This window comes from Lipophrys pholis, assembly GCF_963383615.2.
Source record: "Lipophrys pholis genome assembly, chromosome: 9".
NCBI classification, from domain to species: domain Eukaryota; kingdom Metazoa; phylum Chordata; class Actinopteri; order Blenniiformes; family Blenniidae; genus Lipophrys; species Lipophrys pholis.
In genome coordinates, this window is record NC_137639.1 from 23,399,478 (window position 1) to 23,419,179 (window position 19,702).

Below are 19,702 nucleotides of genomic sequence, written 5' to 3' on the forward strand. Positions count from 1 at the left end.
GGTTGGAATAAAACAGACCAAATAAAAAAAAGTTTACATTTAAATCTGAGTTTTCACTTAAAAAAAAAAAAGTGAAATATGTATTTGATTACAAATGAAGTTTAGGAAACATCTTTGAAAGTTATCCATAACATCTATCCGGCTTAAATTTATATAAAAGACAGATTTAAGAAAGATGATGTGAAATGTAGCTTTTGTGATGAATGGTCTGAAACAATTATTCATTTATTTTGTCTGATTGTGAATTGATTTTTGGCAGATACTGTGTGAGTTCATTCACATTAATGTTATAAATTATTTTTTTTAGCTTTTTTGGGAGAATGTGTAATTTGGTAGAGTGGTCGTCTTTTCAATTGGTGAGGTGTCGGTTCGACTCCCCATCTCCCCCTGACCACACGTTGAAGTGTCCTTGAGCACGAACCCCCAGCTGCACCCATTGGATGAATAGTGTGCTTACACATGGCAGCTACATACATTGGTTTGGGGATGTGGTGGCCTAGAAGTGAACTTGGAATTGGGAATGTGCGATTTTTCTTATTCCACAGTGGACAGGTCACCACTGTAGCTCTTTTGACCCCCTCAGGTCCCTGAAGCACTGTAATGTGGCTGCTCATTGCATCCTAGAAGGCTTAATGCAGAAAAATTTAAGTCTTAAAACAAAATATTGTATGAAAATATCAAATACAATTTAGTTTTTTAATAGCTTGTTTATGAATGTCAAATAAAGGCATTAAATCAAAGCTTTCTGGTTTAATTGTTTCTAATTATTCTTGATGCTCTCATTAATGTCTGAAGCTTTTTACACAAATCTTAAATGTTGTAACAAACACCAAGTGTGGAAATAGTAAACCCTTACAGCTGTTCTGTCATGGTGTCTGTATGGTTGTGTTTGTTGTCTTTTTAAGAAGGAAAATGTTTCAGCATAGCAAAATAAAAAGAAATACAAGATATCACTGACTTTTAAATTTAGCTTCTATAAAAGCAGTGTTTTTGTAAACACATTGTGTACAAAATGTGAACAAGAGATACAAATAAAACAGAAAAGAAGTCTTATAAAAATAGTTTTCATATAAAATTAGCATTTGAAACCGATTAAGTTAAAAACAACAGAAGATGTTAGTGTTTGCTCTCCTTTGTTGGCAAAACGAAATAAAAAATTCAATCCATATTCTGATGAATTTGTTTTAAAACTAATTATTCCCAACATTTCCCCCAAAATACAAAATCATTCCATTTTTCAATTTTATTTAAAATCTATGAAAGTATAAAAAACATTTTCAGTGCAGTGTATCAAAAGTGTTTGCCCGTTACACATTACTCGGAGTCAATATGTACACATCTGTTAGGATAGTTACACAGATAAGCCAACAAATATTACAATTAGAACTAATGCGTAGCACTTTGCATCACAATAGTGTTTCATAACGGCTTCTTCTTCAGTCCAAAAACTGCTATGAAGAGTAGAATCTCCACAAAAGTAGGCAGCACACTAAAAGGGAAACACAGACAGAGACATGTACGCTAAGCAATGAGGACTGAGCCACACCACTGACACACTTTCATTTCTATGTACTTATTCACATCCTCATCATCATCATACACATGCACACCAACCTGCAGATGGCAAAAATAACCCAATAGTTCCAGCACTCCCACTTCTCAAACACAAAAAAAGACAAGGACACAGATGCGCTGCAGTGGACAGCCAGTGCTGGGTGAAACATGTTAGGGAAAAAAAAACCCAGAGTAAAGGAAACGTAGAATTTAATCACACAAACACTAACCTGCAAATGGCAAAGATCCCCCAGTAGATGTCACAGTCCCACTGCTCAAAAAGAAAGAAAAGTAGGGCTACTGAGGCACTGGCATGGGCTCCTGTTGCTTTAATGGACGAGGAGGTCAGAACAGAGCAGTTCGTGGTCATGGAACTGTAACTGGTGTCTCGACATACTTTTAAAGATCACTAACTTTTCTTCTTTACACATGGTACACATTTACAAACTTCAAAAGAAGTTTTTTCTTTCAAACTTTTTTCCTGGCTTGTGTTGAGGATTTGAGCAAATCAAAGCCGGCATTAATTCCCTCACTTTGGCAAAGACACACTGTTGTTGCAGATATTCCTTCATCTCTCTCCTAATACTTATTTCCTACACCACAATAAAAAACTACAACCATGATCATTTCTATTCAAATCATACGTGTGTAGTTGTTAAACCATTCATATTCATGAATGAATAGTAGAGGTGCTGGAGTCAATCCCAGCTTAATATGGATGAGGGCCATTTAGGTCACCAGTTAACCTCATATGCATGATTTTGGATTGTAGGATGAAACCCAGGCACCAACAGGGCAAACATACATACTCATATTGTCATCAAAAAGTAAAATGTTTCTTCATTGACAATCATTTCTGTCCATTCTCATCAGCGCACATACACAGTCATTTTATATCTGGAGCGTTGCTTTAAAGGATACACAGAAGCCCTTGGCTGCAGTTGAACATGGACACTCCTGAAAAGAAGCCGGCCAGCTCGATGGCAAACAGACCGAGGGTGACTGCCAACGCCACCACCAACCTAAACAAAAAGAAAGAAAAAAAACATTAAGTTCATTCGGGCCATATTTGAAATAAAATGACCGTACAGTTACTTACTTTTTGTCTTCGTTGTCATACTGCTCTTGTGTGAAATCCAATGGCAAACAAGCCTTGACATTATTTTCCTGTGAGATGAATATTGTAAATTAATGTGGCAGTTTGTGAGAAACTGCTTTATCCGTTTTTTTTAATCTTCCAGAAACATGTGTACCAAATTCCCTCAGCTTTTCAGGCTTTTAAAAAGTAATTCATCAAGTGATTGAGAACATTATGCATCAGTTGAACATTAATGACAATGATTGTTTGTTGTGTTTTTGTTTTTGCACCATAGATTATAAAGTTTATAATAAAGCCCAAACAGTCAAAGTCAGATTTTGCTTGACTTACCCTTGACCAGAATATGGTGATAACGATGACAAGGTGAGCCATGATGGTAAGAAACCGTGCAGGGACCAGACTACTCACAGCCGACATGGTCTTTACTTTGTTTCAAAGTGTGAAAACAGGAAAAAAGAGGAAATATCGCACAGGAAACAGCGGATGGATTCTAACTATGGAGCTACTTTAGCTACAGGCGGCTAACTGAGGCAACATAATCCACCGCGGACGTTCCCACGATTAAATTAAGATTTTCTTTTCTTACACTAAATCAATTAAAGTATACACTACCTTTAAAAACATACAATAAACCACTTAAAAGTTCGCGAGACAGCTTCATGAGATAGCTAAACGCTACAGACGGTTGCTACGACAACAACACTGTGTGTACGTCCACTATTATTGACCGGGTGAAACAACGGTATAATCGTTTCAGCTGGTGTCACGTTAAAAAGATTCTACTTCAACAACTGTTTACTGTAATGTGTAGTTTCCTCATCGGCAGAACTGATTGTTTTTCATATTTCATTGATACATTTGTAGCGATGGCATCTCAATATTAACCTTAACAAAGTGTTAAGATAGTTTTGTTAAGTGGACTCTAAGTGCAATTACATTTCTTATTTCATAATGCGAAAACGTTTTCTTAATCGTGGCCATTTAAAGGCGAGCGGAGACAATCAATTATTGACACATAACATCATACAATAAAAACTAATTTGAGGAAGCTTTGGCGTTATTGTTTATTGTTTATTTTTTACAATACCACCATCTAGTGGCCACATAAAAAAACTGGGACAAAGATAATTTGACAGACACATTTCAGGCTGCGGAGCGACAAAAATAACGACTTAAAGGTTTATTTTGAGAAAAGAAGGGGTGATTTCTTGAACTATTGAGAGCAGATCTAATAAAGATTTCAATAGAAAATTTTATGTTTGTCTTATTTTAATGATATCATCGTGCGTTTCATACAATCAGTGACGCATTTTGATGCCACTAAGGCTTGTTTTTAACCAATATTAATCGTTAATTGAGCAATGCGGTTGAGGTAGATGTATCCCAAACACCCCCTAACCCCCTCCCACCCCCGCTCCCATCCGGTTTATACAACAGGCAGACCCCCGGTCTGAAGCAGACACGGATCCGCACGTCGCTTCATCGGTCCAGGCCCAGGCAGGCTCTGCAGTCTGCTGAGATAACACTCTCTCTCTCATTATTACTATTTATTTATTTTTGTTGAAAAATTGTTGCATCATCCCAGAAATCATGGCAGAAGCGGAGTTACACACCTTCACCTCGATCATGGACGCGCTGGTTCGCATCAGTGTAAGTGTGACGCTCCTTTTATTAGCCTGCACATTGCAACCATGTGCGCCGTTTTTAAGATTAAAAAAAATATATATAATAATTGACTGCCTTATCCCACCTGTATAATATAGACTTAGATCCGTTTGAATGTACGCACACATTAAATAAGGCTGTTTTCGAGTCAAATGGATATTGGCTGCTGTTTGAAGCTGAAGCACTGTGGGTATAAACATAGCAGCAGGGCCACAATATCCAAATAATCTGCACGCTGACACTTGATGAAATGGTTGTTAATGACTAAAATTGAAGGAATATTTTGGTTAATAGTGGCTTTTAATGCTTCCTCCTGTCAGGGTTGATGCTCGTTGTCATAGAAACGGGATGCTGCGTATCATAGAGCTGCAGCCATAAAACTAGGCCTCTCCATCCGACAACATAGATCAGCGCCCACAAGCCAAACCCTCACAAAAACTATATGTAATCTTATTTTAGGATTGTTCAAATCATGCCTCTTGTGTAAAGGCTCGCTATAAGTTACGGTTTCCTTGCACTTGCTTAGATATTGCTGAGGAAGTTAAAGCGACTCGTTTCCTGAGCAGGGGTGGCGACACACAAACTTCAAGCTGGAAAAGCAGTTTTTCTCTCTGTTTACCCTTCCTCTGCTCTGTAACATCCTCAGCCTACGCAACCTGCGTTCACCTGACCTTCTCGCTCCCGCTCCTCCTACACAATCTCATACATTTATTTAGGTGACAGCAGATGAAGACTGTGAAGAGCAGTGGTTTCCTGATTCATTCCACTGACTCAGCTTTTTTTCCAACCCCTATTCTTGAACCTCCTCCATCTCTTCCTCTCCAGTCCAACATGAAAAGTATGGAGCGGGAGCTGCACTGCCCGGTGTGCGACGAGATGGTGAAGCAGCCCATCCTCCTGCCGTGCCAGCACAGTGTGTGTCTGCTGTGTGCGGCCGACGTGTTGGTACAAAGAGGCTATCCTCCTCCAGATCTGCCCCCGGAGCCCCACTCTCCAGCCTCCACACCCAACACCCGGTCCCCACGAGGGGCACGCAGGCCCATGCCCCGGACACCAGACCGCTTAGAGCACGTCCTTAGAACAGGTGAAGGGGGGTTTGTGTGTTTTGTGTAAGTGCTGTGAGATTTAACGATTATTTCTAGGTTTATCTCATATATCATACATTTCCCAATGAAGATCATTTGTTACACTGAGGAATGATTAACAAATGTGAAATGAGGATGAATTTTGTGGGGAAAACAAAGGGAAAAGTTGAGCTCATATGAGAGATGGCAGAGATGATCTCAGCACCAGTGACCCAAAGAGATGATGGTGTTCCATGATGTCACCGCCCTCTCTGTCATCAACGAGCAAGCTGACACATCAGAATCCAACTGATTTATGCATTCAGCTCATTATTTATTCAAACACATATAGAGCAAGGCCCATGAAGGTAAAGAGCGTGAAGGAGGCTGGAAAGACAGTCAGCATCTTCAGAGCAGGTGTGTATTCAGAGTGTGTGAGTAAGCAAACAGCATTTCTTCCTCTGCAAACAAACCAAATTAGAACTAGCATTGTGCTGTAAATATATATATATATATAGGCAAACATCAGCTTTTTATCCCATCTCCCATTTTGTTTTTCTTTCTCGTGATATCCCCCTAACCCTTTAAATGGAACTCCTGTAAAATTGTGGATGTTGAATGTTTCAACCCTTAGTCTTCAGGGTGTTTAAAGAGTTGGTTAATTCATTAATTTTATTACATTTGTGGCCTCTTTAAATATAATATATAATATTACCCTTATACATCATCCGTCCATCTATCTTCCACACTGATTAACCAGCCCAGGAGCTGATCTCAGCTGATTACAGGCGAAGACAGAGACATGTCGCCATTCAAATATAATGATATCAGTTTGAAAATATAAAACTGAAAAAAAACAATATGAAAAAAAAAAAGTTTAAATATTGCAAACATCATTTCCACATATAATATATAGAATCCAGTTATAAAATTTTGCCCATGCCCATGGTGTTAATAAAAATTATAGCAATATTGCATATATTATGTTACTTTCATATGAAAGGAAGTATGCTACCCTAGTTATGACCTAGATGCATTAGGCATATTTGAAAATGGACATAGTGTCACTGGGACTAGTTCTATGTGCACAGTGTATATGTTCCAGGTTTTTCATATTTGTTCCCAAGTTCTTAAGGGAAATACATCAAGTGGTGTTTTAACTTGAGAGTTCGAGATGCTTCACTGACGCCAAAGACCGAATTACAACATCCATCCTTCTCAGTACCACTTTATCCAACTCAGGGTCACAGAAGGCTGGAACCGGTGTACCCAGAGAAATCCCTTTGCACAACTTACTAGTTTTATAGTATTTCATTGTCATCAATTTAAGATTATTAATTGACAATTAAAAAAGAAAATACTGAAAAATAGCTCCACTGAAGCTCCAGTTTCTCAGTTTCTCCTCTATGTCTGTGTCTCCTTCTGCTTCACCTCTCCCACACCTGGACCCCAGTGTGCGGGACTTACCCCGGGCGACGGCGGAGAGAGGCGGCCCCTCCCCCCATGCTCTTCCCATGTCCTTCCTGTCAACAGGATGTGGAGCTGGGAGAGAAAGGCCTGACAGACTGCCTACGCAACCTCACTCTGGAGCGCATTGTGGAGCGGTATGCACATGTGCAAAACATCATAAATCTGGAGCGTTTACTGCAGGCCGGGCCTCGTGAGAACAGACAGTTAACTGTTGTGGTGTGTTTCAATCCTCCGTAGAACGATATCTCATCGTCATCGCACAAAACAAAAGTAGCAAATGAACCAGTCAAGACTTTGCAGAGGAAAACACTAACCGGTGCTGCAGGCAGCGAATGAAGATTTGAGTCAATAGTGTTTTATAAATGAGGCAGAAAATCTTTTGCTGGAATGAATTTCAATAATGAATCTCTCCTTCGCTACGGGTCCAAGGATTTACTTCAAGAGCGCCTTGCGTCAGGCGGCGTTATCTCCAAAATTATTGCACAGCAACATTGGTCATTTTCCTGAGAAGTTTATGAGCTATAACTTAAGTGTTACACGTGTGATCTTATCAGTCTAAACAAAAGACTTCAAAGTGAGAGGAGCTGCTTCGTAAAAGTCGTGACGCCGGGAGACAGAGTTGTGAGCGCCGCCAGTTTAATACGCTGCAGTTTGACTCGTGCAGCTGATTCTCCTCATCCTGCAGAAACTGGTGGCACGTCAAGAAAGTGTGACGATGCATGTTTTACTGCGCAGGATGCACTAACATAGCAGCTGATGGGGATGCGTACAGGTCAGGCAATTAGAATGTTTGACTCCTATCTAGAATAAAAAGAACAGGATTTATTTTATTTTTATTTTTTTTACCCGGACGAGAAAGGCAGCAGACTGCAGAGTTGCTTAGACTCATAAGAACCAAACACATGACCAGAGACAGATTAGGTTTTGGCCTTTTATTATGGCTTGGGGAAAGCATGATTTAGGACTCAGGTAGTCAGTAAACCAGACAGACAAAACAGATTAATATAAATCACTTGCTGCAGTATGCATTACATTTTTACGTCTCACTCTTTCATTTTCAGTTCTCCGAGCACACTGACTGAAACACTTAATTAAGATTACTTTCCTTTTTTTACCTTAAACCCTGCTGACATTTTTAAAATGACATTAGCTCGACTTGACCACAAGATGACTCTGAACCTAAAGTGTAAAATGAACTAGGAAACAGACACGTGAGAGATTAACTCGTATCTGACAGCGCTGATGATGGCAGATGAGGTACCGCCGGCAGCTGATCTGGCAGGAAGGGAGCAAGGGAGGACGACACGACGTTAAAGTCAGACACACACATGAAAACATACCATAAACCTCACATGAAACAGGAACATGAGAAACAAAAGGACAACATCTAAAGACTAGAAACATAAAGGAACCACGAGGGAATAACACATCAGGGAAACAACTCGTGACGGCCTGGAACACAGAGCACAGCACCAGAAAGAACTAGTTTAATAAACCACATGAAGAAATGCTCTGAGCATTGAGTTTATTCTTCTCTACATACAATTTACTAATCGAGGTGCCTGAACAGATTGTATTTCTGATCTTATTTACATTTCTTATGTAATGTTTTAGGCGTGTTTGAAAGAAATTATTATTATTCCATCAAGAAAACATGGGATTGTTACAGAATTATTTGTAGCAGAGGACAATTACCTCAATTCTACAGTCAATTTCATTCAGTGCTAAAGAAATAGTATGGCTCACACAGAGCACGGATTTCAACATTTGGGATTCTGTTTGAGAAGACATTAAGAAAAAAGAAACACACCTGTTTTTGAATGCCTTTCCACAGTGCCAACACTTTTTTTCACTCATTGACTTTGGCGTAATGTTGTAAGTTTCATCATTTTATTGCACAACGAATGAGTTCAAATGGCCACTCCTCTTTGTTTCTCCTGCCCTCTTGTGTCCATGTGTGTCCTTCAGGTACAGGCAAACGCTGAGTCTGGGCAGCGTCGCCATCATGTGTGGTTTTTGTAAGCCTCCTCAGTCTCTGGAGGCCACCAAGGGCTGCGCAGACTGCAAGTCCAACTTCTGCAACGAGTGTTTCAAACTCTACCACCCCTGGGGAACCCCGCGAGCTCAACACGAACACATTCTACCCACCAACAACTTCAGGCCAAAGGTTTGATGGCTTTTTTGTGGGGTTTTTTTTGCCACATGATGCGCGGCAGCCTTTTCCTGTAATTTCTCAATCAGCATTTGTGTTCCAGGTGCTGACGTGCACAGACCATGAGCAGGAGAAGCTGCAGTGGTACTGCCGTAACTGCCAGAGGCTACTGTGCCAGCTTTGTAAACTTCGGCGCGTCCACCACGGGCACAAGGTTCTGCCTATAGCACAGGCCTACCAGGCCCTGAAGGCGAGTTTGAGTGTTTTTACAGAATTGGAATCTTGAATTTGGGGGTCATGCAGTATCAACCTTCTATTTGGTCTCACAGGAGAAGATTACCAAGGAAGTCAATTACATCCTGGCCAATCAAGAGACAATTCAGAGTCAGATCACTCAACTGGAAGGCGCCATCAAATTAATGGAGGTGCACAATCTTTTTATCCAACCTGTCTCACGATATAATGTAGTATTAGCACTTTGCTGTAACTAAAGCTCTCGAGGCTGAGGGTTCTTGTCCTATGTCCTAAGACATTTTCTGCTGACTGAAATTGGTTTCCTCCCTCTTTCTGCTCTCTTTGCAGGCTAATCGCGCCGTGGCTCTGCAGCATATGACTCACTGTATTCAAGATCTAGGAGCGACGGTAGCCGAGCGTCAAGGGACTCTGGCCTTGGCCCTGGAGGGATCCCGGAGCAGGAGGGTGGAGGCCCTGTCCACTCAGGTCTTTGAAAGGCAAGGGCTACTGGAGCAAGAAGGTCTGATGGCCTACACTCAGGAGCTGCTCAAAGAAAGCGACCCTCCCTGTTTTGTACAGGCTTCCAGAGTAACGCACAGCAGGTAATTACTGACCCAATCTCTGATGATATAAGGAATAAACAGGTAGTGAAAACAAGTATCCAGACAGGTTTTAGCGGTAGAAAGAAAGATATGTGTGTTGAAATGTCGTGTCAACAGAAGAATAAATACCGTTGCACCTTTGTAACTAAAATAAATGGGTCTCATGTCATTTCAGCGATATTTGAATGTTCAATGTTTTTCATTCCGTTCGTTATTTCTCTTAATGTGGTTGCGTATCTTTCTATACAGGCTGTTGAAGGCAATAGAGAATCTTCAGTGCTTCTCGCTTGCTGCTGATCCCTCCTTCGGACGCTTTCACTTAGATGCATCTAAAGAGGTGAAGCTCATCAACGGCGTGGAGTTCATACAAGGTAGAAGTCCGGCTAATTTATCCCTGTGAGGTGGACTGTGCTCAGTGTGACGATGGTCACATCTGATAAAACCTGTGTGTGCGTGTGTTTCGTCTCCTCCACAGCCCCGGTGGCGCCGGTCATCGACACTCAGAAGACCCTCGCCTATGACCAGCTGTTTCTGTGCTGGCGCCTCCCTCAGGATTCCGCTCCAGCTTGGCACTTTTCTGTGGAGTACCAGCGGCGAGCGGGAGGAGCCGCGGCCACGTGGGGCGGCACCAGATCCCCCAACTCGGCCACGGCGTGGCAGCGGCAGGACGACGTGAAAGGGACCAGCGCCGTGATCGATCGCCTGCAGATGGACAGCGTGTATGTGCTCAGAGTGAGAGGCTGCAACAAAGCCGGGTTTGGAGAATATAGCGAGGAGATTTACCTCCACACGCCACCAGCACCTGGTAAGATACTTACAAGTAATGAGATGTTTCAGTTTCTCCGTTCTCTCACTGGAAGCATCTCTTCTTCAGGCCATTTGGTGTTATGCACTTTGAATAAATAGTTTTAAGATTTGAACTTTTACGATTAAATCTCATGAAAAAAACAAAAAAAGTTAAATATTTGTGCATTTCAATGTTCTCATTTTTTTTTATTGATTAACTAATCTTTGACTTTTTTTTTCTCTCCATCATTTGATTTTTTTTTCCATTCCCACAATTTTAGTTTCTGCACAAAGCCTTCCTTTTTTTCCTCTGCGTTCGAGCGTCATCCCATTGCTTCTTCTATCTGTGTTACCACAGGTCTGCCTTTCTGCACTTCAAATCTTATTTCCTGTTTGTGGATATTATCCTTTGTACCCCCTTAAAGATTTAGCTTTCTAAGCGAGAGGTGTCCAAACGAGGTCCGAGAAAAATTCAAAAATCTGGCCCACATATGACAGTTGCACTTCACTGTGTCGTACTTCTGTGTTAAGAAAAATGGCTTCACAGCAAAATGAAATTAATTGAAAATGATTGTTGCTGTGTGTTGCTTTAGTTCTTTGGCAGAACGAAAGTAACAGTAAAAAGCGAGTGAAGTGACTTGCTCATGTGGAATTGTTGGGTTTTTCTCTGTACCTAGAAATGACTGTTGTATTTGGCGGCATATTTTCAAAGTTTGTTGTCCTTGGTGGTAAAAGTTTAGACACCCTTGATCTGAACAGTCGAAGCAATTCACTGATCACTTTTCTACTTTTGATCTTTCTGTTCGTAGTGCTTGTTTGTCATATGCACTTCTTCCTGGTAAAGCCATGTTTCCCAACTCTTTTTTAATCCCGAATACACTCCTTTCTTTCAGTTCACCTTGAACTGCTCTCCCCTACTCTTTTTCATTCTACTGTATATTGAGACTTGCTGTGATGTCACTCTGTCCAGGCTTTACCATCTAACCCCTCCTCCTCTCTCACTCCTTTCCTTTCCTTTCCTCGCCGCCTGTTTTTCCTGGTATGACGTCTTTTCCTGTGCTCCCAGTCTTGAGTTTTTCCCTGGACTCTCGCTGGGGTTTGCACACTGACCGCTTGGCGCTGGGCCGAGGCCAGACTTACGCCCGCAGCGTGCCAGGCCTCTCCCTCCTGCAGGCTGCCGATCGCACACTCACGTCTTGTCACCTGACCTCTGACCTGCTGGTGGGGGACTTGGCCGTCGCTCAAGGCCGACACTACTGGGCTTGTTCTGTGGAGCCTGGCTCCTATTTGGTAAAGGTGAGAGGAACACATGCTGATTGTACAGTTTTTAACAACAGGATGCAAACAAGAAGCTTGTACCGACTCTAAAAGGAATCCACTAAAGCTTTTCTGTATTTCTGTTTCCTTTGCAGGTTGGAGTGGGGCAGGAGGCGAAGCTCCAGGAGTGGTTTCATCTCCCCCAAGACATGGCCAGCCCTCGGTAAATATGTTCTGCTCTTGCAAATATTGATTTTAAATGTAATTGTTAGCAGCCACGAGTCTTCCTAGACCAATATTTGACAGTAAATATAATGCGCGGCGCCACGAATGTAGAGGTGAGTGAGAACGCTGTCATATTGATTGGCAGATGTCTTGTTGACTCAAGAACTTCCAGTGTCATTCCTCCTTTGTAGAAACGTCACTTTCTGCATTCTTTGAGCTCCTGTTATCGATTTCAGTTATATAGTTTGTCCACATGGAGGCAGTATAACCACATGAACCTACAACTAGCAGAACATTAACTGTTAGAACTTTGTCAGTAGAAAGTTTCGATAGTTAAGTGCTGAGCCTTATAGCCTATTCTGCTCCCCGCCCCAGTTGTGACCCAGACAGTGGCCATGACAGCGGGGGGGAGGACAGCCAGGACTCCCCACCCTTCTGCTTTCTCACCATGGGCATGGGCAAGATCCTGCTTCCTCAAGGACACGGTCACACTCAGAGCCAGGGTGATAGTCAGAGCCAGGCAGCACTGCACTCCCACAGTAGCAGCCACGGTCACCACCCTCACCCCCCCACTGCTCCTGTCCCACCTCGGCTGGGCGTGTGCCTGGACTGTGACAAAGGAAGAGTCACCTTCTACGATGCCCACTCCTTACGCATCCTCTGGGAGGGACACTTGGACTGTTCTGCTCCCGTGTGTCCAGCTTTTTGCTTCATCGGCGGTGGAGCCCTGCAGCTGCAGGACCTTGTAGCCAATCGGCGCATCGAGGAGCCGCCACCACGGAGGGTGACCATCCAGACACGAGCCACAAACCTGAGTAAATAAGCAGAAAGTTCACGGGCACCGTCCTCTCAAAGCTCAAAGTTTGTCTTCTCATGTATAAAAGTTAAACACGGTGTATACAATATCAGGGTTTTTCAAAGTGTCGGGAGAGGAGCCACCACCCCCACCAAATGGCAATAGTTTTTTTTTACATCGTCTTATTCTCCTAAGTAAGCAATTGAACCAGCCCGCCACGTTAAATCAGCATGAAATGATGCAGAAACATAAGAAATAAAACATCTTCTAAGACATGTGGTCAAGTTCAATTGACCAGATTCAATTAACTTGAGATTCATAAGACGTTATGGTTAATGGCTGTTGCCATTCAAAGGCATTGAAAAAGCACATCTTGTGCTTGTTACATTCATAATTGTCATAATAGTCATAATTGTTGTTATCACTTATTTCTTTTACAAATCTAATACAACTGATTCAATTGTTTTCATGAAATGTTATTACTTTGTTCTTTTTTATCCTAGTATTTTGTATTAACCTGTATTTTTTTGTGAGGCCCACTCCACATTTTTGAAACCTCTGGTATCTATACAGATTGTTTAATGCAAGTTGATATCTCTTTTCCTTGCTGTTGTCAACCTTTGATGCTCCACTGAAATATGGCGAAATTATGTCTTTCAATGTGACTTTTCAGGTTTGACTATGAATATCTGACATCGTGTTGCATTTGCAGTGTGCTTGAAAAATATCAAATTTCTCTTTTGGCTTGATCTATTTAACAATTTTACTTCCTTCTTTCTCCTCAACTTTGAAATGCTCCTTTGGACATTGTGGCTGAAATGATTTCAGACTATGCAGAATTTTGTTGCCAACATCTGAATAGCAGGTAAAAAAAAACAAAAAAAAAACCTCTTTGTAGGAATTTGTTTGCAATAAAAGATGAATTAGCCCTCCCTTTACACTTGTATTATCTTGTCCCAAAGTCAACGGACGCTTTACAGCCGCATGCAAGTGTAACTTGGATTTGTAACCTACATATATGCAGATAATTAACTGTCACACCTCGGATGTACTGTATGTTAATTTTCTATCTTAATTTTGTATGTAGCTTCAAGAAATGTCAATAATGTGAATACAAGACAGATTCAGAGAATGTGAATATCCTTTTTTTTTTTTTTTGTGAATTGTAACAGGCTCTGTTAGGATGACATATATCAGCATTTAAACACGTTTAGAAGAACCGATGTGACGTTTCAGCTTGGGTTCACTGCTCTTAGTCGCCTTTATTTATTCAGATTATAACACAAATGAAACTGGAAAACAACTAAGGTTTTGACACACTTGTGTAGATACCGTTCATTTTACTTTTTTGACAGGTGAAACATGTTGATGGGTGATTCTTCCGGTATTAAACTGTCTTTAAGTGGTTTGCCCATAAATATTTAATAAAGAGAAGAAAGAGCAGTGAAAGAGAGAGAGAGAGAATAAATTTGAAACTAGAAGACATCTATTTTATAAATTCTAATCGACTTAAAATGGGACATTTTTTGTTTGTTTTGTTTTTCCTGCTGCGATTGACAGTAGCAGTTTATTTACTCACTTCCTGAGGTGATCCAAGTTCATGTTTTGTGAATGTGAGAGCCCATTTAGCACCCCTTCAATGAAAGAGTTTCTAGAGTAATATTTTTGAATTGAGTGACTTTGATTGTATTTTGATATGAAACATGAATTTCTGTCTCAAATGTGTGTGCGTGTGTGTGTGTGTGTGTGTGTCTGAGCACTGGTGGTGACGTTCATGCTTTCTGTGGTGATGTACGTGTGTGCTCCCTCTCCAATGACTTGTGTAGATGCCTTGACTTGAGTTTCAGCACAGCACTTGAATGACTTTAGACTGTAGCATCTCTCTGAAATCAAGACCTGCTGATTCAGGCTTTGCCTCGATGGCAGAATGTTTCTATCATGTCATGGAATAAAAGAAAAAGAAAAAAAAATTAATAAAAGACGGACAACTGCAACATGAAGTCACTTTCTCCTCAATAAGTAACACAACAGAAGAACAATAGAATATATGTTTGTGCTTATATTTATCTGTCGACTATACTGTGAAAACGGATGTGATTCAATTCCCTTTAATCTATGTGTAGTCATCTCACTGCACTTTACATTCAAATCAAATGCCAAGAGCAAAACAATCCCACAGAGCTGCAGGAAGAGCGCAGACTACAAGAGAGAGACAGATTGTTAGTGACACGTAACATTGATACGTGAATGTATGGGGAGTGATTCAAGAGGGTCTGGCCAGCTTGACTAGAAAATGATCCATGGTGATCTGAGCCAGGACCAATTCTAAGATTTATCAAATAGGAAAGGTTTTAAGTGTGGGTTTCAAAATTAGAGACTATGCCATTCAGAGCTGGAACAGCTGTTTCCACAAAAAAAAAGGAGACTCATAATTGAAAAGTTTGCCTCCCATTCTACTTTTAGAAACTTCTCGAGCCTCCAATAAGCAGCAGTCCAAGAGAGAAAAGTGTTCTGTGTGGATGATGTAGTACTACCAGCACTTACACATAGTGGACACTGGAAGAGTTATACATTTTATTTGGATTTTGAGTCAATTCGGTGAAACACTATCTAGATGTCATGATAAAGGAGCAACCGTTTTTTTTACAGGTGAAACTTATGTAAGTCTCCTTGTTGTAAACCACCAATGTTCTGTTATTGTCATTTGTTGCCTTGTAGCTGTAATGAAAAGCTTGTTTTTGGAGGCCACACAGTTGTCATATTTTGATTGATTCCGAACAAAAGTCAAGGACACACGTCTTCAAAAGTGTTTGTTTCCAGCCTGCATGTAAAGGCAAGCGTGCCAGTAAACACGTGAGTGTGCCAGAGCTGCTTGAAAGATAAATAGGATCCTTTGTGCCACAGGGTTCAAATAAAATCAGACTGCTTTATACGGAGTCCGGTCACACCTTAGGAACATGTGATGGTAACGCGCAAAAAAAGCACAACACCCGTATTATTGGAAAACACCTGATAAAGGAAGGGGTGCGAGTCAGACAGGTAGTGGTTTTAACCGGCTATTATGAGCCAGACAAAGTGACAAAAAGGTATGTTCCCCTGGAGTGGAAGAGTTAGTGTGGCATTGCATAACACCAGGGTGTGTGTGTGTGTGTGTGTGTGTGTGTGTGTGCGTGTGTGTGTGTGTGTGTGTGTGTGTGTGTGTGTGTGTGTGTGTGTGTGTGTGTGTGTGTGTGTGTGTGTGTGTGTGTGTGTGTGTTTCATTAAAACCTGGGTGTTACAATCAAAGCAGATCTGGATCTCAGACGGGCGGTTCTAAAAATGACCTTTAGGGGGCAGCATTGTTCGCACTTTAACGATTTTCTTCAGGCTTGTTTTTGATTTTTTCTTCTTTTTTTTTTTAAAGTCAGCAACAGGTGCACCCTGTGTCAACACTCGGCTTGTCTGGTCACAAAACTGTGATGACATGTTGGATACTACCAGTTAAGAGGAAGATTCAGCTTCTGTTTGGAGTCTTTCTATCAGACTTGCTGCAGTATTGGTCTCTTTCTTTGTTTTGTTTTTACATTTGGTGAACTGGTTCATTTGGTCCCTATGAATCCAATATAATCCAAATGTATAAGTTAGTGATTTTCTATTGTTTTACAATTCTGTATCAGTGGTGACAAGAACGAACCCATAAAAGAAAGAAGAAAAAAACAGCCTCCAACCGAGCCAAAACCCCAACTCTCCATTATCCTCTCATTAATTTGTGGGGAAGTGTTTTCTTTTCCTTTTTGTTTGACCTCCTCGGGGCTCTGGTTTGTTAAGTTTGCATCATGTCTTAACAACTGATCTGTTCAGTTTACACATGTTTACCAGACAAAACTCCTCCCAGCACCAGCTAAGCCAGTATTTGTGTGTTTGCACGCGAGCATAACCGTGACTCACACAATTTTCGACACAATATAGTTGTGTTATTTTCCAGTTAAGAAATGTCAAATGAATGAGAGGAATAAGCAATTCATTCACTGTATCTACAATATCTGGAATATCAAATACAGTTCTGAGCTGAACTAGTCATGTCAGAGTTGTTGTTTGGTATAAAAATGAGTGAAAGAAGTGATGAAAAATTCTGTGCAACAGCTGCTACTTTAGTCAAATTGCTCTCAATTACAAGTAAAAGTACTTAAGAGTTCAAATCACTCTTCTCAAGAACAACAAAGTATTTGCATTGAAAATAGTAGGGACCCAACTTGGGTCAATTATCTGTTTCCAACACATAGTACATTTCTTAAGCAAAAAAGTATAAAAATAAAAAAAATAGGCCTTTTGTAAGGAAATGTACGTTTTCTGGTAAAACAATAAACTCTTTGGCTACAAGAGTGAAAACCAAAAGGTTTGAATATTAGATCATATTTGGTGCTTATTCAGTGCTGATTTATGATTTTCTCTGCAGTGAAGGAGATTACGTGGTGAAGACTGTACTTAAGAGTAAAATTACATACTTGGAAAAAAATACTTGTCAAAGTACCAAAGTACTACTTAAACTCAGTAATGTGATTATTTGTATTTCGTTACTGCCAACCCTGGGTTTAAAACTGCTGAAATCAAATAGACAAACTTGCTTTGGTTCATGTTTAAAGTTGACTGAACAGAATCATAAAATGCTGAGCGCCATGAGGAATAACTTCCACAGGCAATGATATTTAGCAAACTTTCAAATGTGCATACAGTGCAGGAAGCTGTTTTTTTTTTTTCTAGTGCAAGCAGAAGCTCCTGGTCCCCTGAACAGCTGTGTCTCCTGTCTTCTCTCAGCACCTCTGCACATGACCGTGGACGTGTAAGTCCTGCAACAGAAGACTGTCCCACACAGACACGCACATCCCCAACACATGACATAACAGCCCCTGACTTAACTCTGCAAGATCCAACTGGTTTGCACCTTTATTAAGAAGTGAAAAGTCTGTGTGGGTGTTAAATCTAATAGGTGTCTGCCACAAGCTTTTCAATACTAGTTTCTTTTTTGTTTTGTTTTTGTTTTTCCACTCCATTCAATACAACGTTCACGTAATCGAATGCAGCTCCGGGTTTACTATTGAAAAACACACCCAAAACCGCTATGACACACACTGACACATACACACAAACAGACACACAAATCTGTCACGAATGTGTGTGTTCTGGATAGATGCCAAGGTGAGAGAGCATGCTCAGACAGGACCAATACCCTTCAGGTTGAGTGACTATTTACGTCTAAGATTGAGCCATTTTTAGACTGGAAAAACATTACCTCCTCATGAAGTCATTAACAACTTGCCAGGCTTGATTTTTAATTGTGGATTAAGCGAAATTTAACAGGCTTGGTCGCTGTGTTTTCAGTACAAAATACACTTTTGGTTTTTAAATGGACAAGTGTTTCTTTAGTCTTACATCCAACAAGCTGTTTCCATGGCTATAAGTTCCTTTTTATGACTTTAATTATGTATTTTACTGATGTAACACTGCTTTTTTGGTACACTTGTGTCAAGCACAGTGGGTGACTCTCACACAAGCTCCACTCGTAAAAGAATGGGGTACCTGACAAATGATTTATATCAACACTGAAATGTGTATGTTCATCCATGCTGACAGGGCTTTGGTCCATGGGCGCTCCTCTGACAGCTTAATGACTGGCTGTCCACATATCAGTTCACTCACTGCTCTGATTCGGGAGAAAAACAATCTGGGAGTCGGAGACAGGACAGCAGGACGGTCTATCAAGCCATATAGCCACACTAACAAGTCTTAATACAACACCAGAGGGTCTGCATTCATTCCCCTTCTGCAGCAGGCGTCCTTCAGAACTAAGTAGTAACCGCAAAACAACTGAAGGGAAACATTTTTGCGTGTGATTGTGTTCGCGAGGAAAGAGGAAGGTGGTCTTTTGTGTGTGTGTGTGTGTGTGTGACCCAAAATGCAAGCACTCGTCTCACAGGCAGCCTCCAGGCTCTGAGGAGGAAATACTGATTTAAAAAAAATCCCCCCTAAAAAGTGTGAGAGCAAATAGAACTTGGAATAGAAAGCTACTTAGTGCTCACTGCACACGGTCCATCATAAATACCTACAGCAGCAACTGCTTTTACAAACAAGACAGTTCAAGCATGCACCTGCACAAAAACAAACAAACTCGTGAACAGACAACTGTGGCAAACAACTTTGTGCCACATGGCCGTCTCTGACAAGCAAATATGAGGTCAATGAGAAAATATAAATCAAATGAGAGTACATGATGCATGCAACACAACTGATTTGCTTTTAATGTGGCTGCTCCATTTAAAATAAATAAAAAAAATGATTTAAGTTTTGCTTGCATTTTGTATTCACAGTCTGTCTCTGCACAGTCCAGGTTGAGGACCAAATATCTTTTGTGGTCATGTTCTTTGGATCTGCAGCTTTTAAGTAACTTTTAATATTCTCATATGTACCCAGAGTTAGTGAACTACAAGACTGAAATGATTTTAACAGATATCTTTCACTTATTTGCACTAGGTTTTCCAAGATTGTTACTGTATCCCATTTCATTATTGGTGTTAATTTCATTTAAATGTACTTCCATAGGAAAAAAACTTTGTTTCTCTGCTTTTTTTTTTTTTTTTGATAGTTGTTTGACCGATTTGAGATGTTTTACAGAGACATGGTCGTCCAACTACTTAAGGTCAGTGAAAAAACCATGTGCTGAACCAGTGACACCAATTTGACAAAGCATGAAAAGATTTGACTGATACTCATAAAAATCATTTAAAACACAGCTTTTTTTATTTTTATTAAGAGTCCTCCACA

The 19,702-nt window shown here is 40.7% G+C and overlaps 2 protein-coding genes across 3 annotated transcripts; one reads left to right on the top strand and one right to left on the bottom strand.

Moving 5' to 3' along the window:
• Positions 1-314: 314 nt before the first annotated feature.
• Positions 315-3,379, bottom strand: LOC308114647 (transmembrane protein 107-like). 2 transcript variants are annotated; one of them, XM_080471695.1, is made up of 5 exons: positions 2,984-3,379; positions 2,654-2,721; positions 2,476-2,576; positions 1,785-1,881; positions 315-1,489 (listed from the first exon to the last, which is right to left on the bottom strand). In XM_080471695.1, the coding sequence occupies exons 1-5, from the start codon at positions 3,068-3,070 to the stop codon at positions 1,420-1,422; spliced, it is 423 nt and encodes a 140-aa protein (XP_080327821.1). In that variant the 5' UTR covers positions 3,071-3,379; the 3' UTR covers positions 315-1,419. The 2 variants fall into 2 exon arrangements, with proteins under 2 accessions (XP_080327821.1, XP_080327820.1); XM_080471694.1 differs by lacking the exon at positions 1,785-1,881 and adding an exon at positions 1,615-1,711 and having other exon boundaries at positions 1,317-1,489.
• A 793-nt stretch (positions 3,380-4,172) lies between these two features.
• trim46a (tripartite motif containing 46a) lies at positions 4,173-14,851 on the top strand. Its single transcript, XM_080472321.1, has 12 exons — positions 4,173-4,303; positions 5,144-5,402; positions 6,836-6,986; positions 8,821-9,019; positions 9,108-9,254; positions 9,334-9,429; positions 9,587-9,840; positions 10,090-10,211; positions 10,316-10,645; positions 11,693-11,922; positions 12,039-12,106; positions 12,484-14,851. Exons 1-12 carry the CDS (start codon positions 4,244-4,246, stop codon positions 12,929-12,931), a joined length of 2,364 nt encoding a protein of 787 aa, XP_080328447.1. The 5' UTR covers positions 4,173-4,243; the 3' UTR covers positions 12,932-14,851.
• Positions 14,852-19,702: the final 4,851 nt, after the last annotated feature.

Bases quoted from the DNA above. Each gene is read 5' to 3' on its own strand.
- trim46a (XM_080472321.1), top strand. From the start codon at position 4,244: ATGGCAGAAGCGGAGTTACACACCTTCACCTCGATCATGGACGCGCTG. The intron at 9,841-10,089 runs GTAATTACTGAC...CTTTCTATACAG, and splicing joins TCCAGAGTAACGCACAGCAG to GCTGTTGAAGGCAATAGAGA. The intron at 10,646-11,692 runs GTAAGATACTTA...CTGTGCTCCCAG, and splicing joins CCACACGCCACCAGCACCTG to TCTTGAGTTTTTCCCTGGAC.
- LOC308114647 (XM_080471695.1), bottom strand. From the start codon at position 3,070: ATGTCGGCTGTGAGTAGTCTGGTCCCTGCACGGTTTCTTACCATCATG. The intron at 2,577-2,653 runs GTAAGTAACTGT...CTTTTTGTTTAG, and splicing joins TATGACAACGAAGACAAAAA to GTTGGTGGTGGCGTTGGCAG. The intron at 1,882-2,475 runs GTATCCTTTAAA...CGTCCATTAAAG, and splicing joins CTGCAGCCAAGGGCTTCTGT to CAACAGGAGCCCATGCCAGT.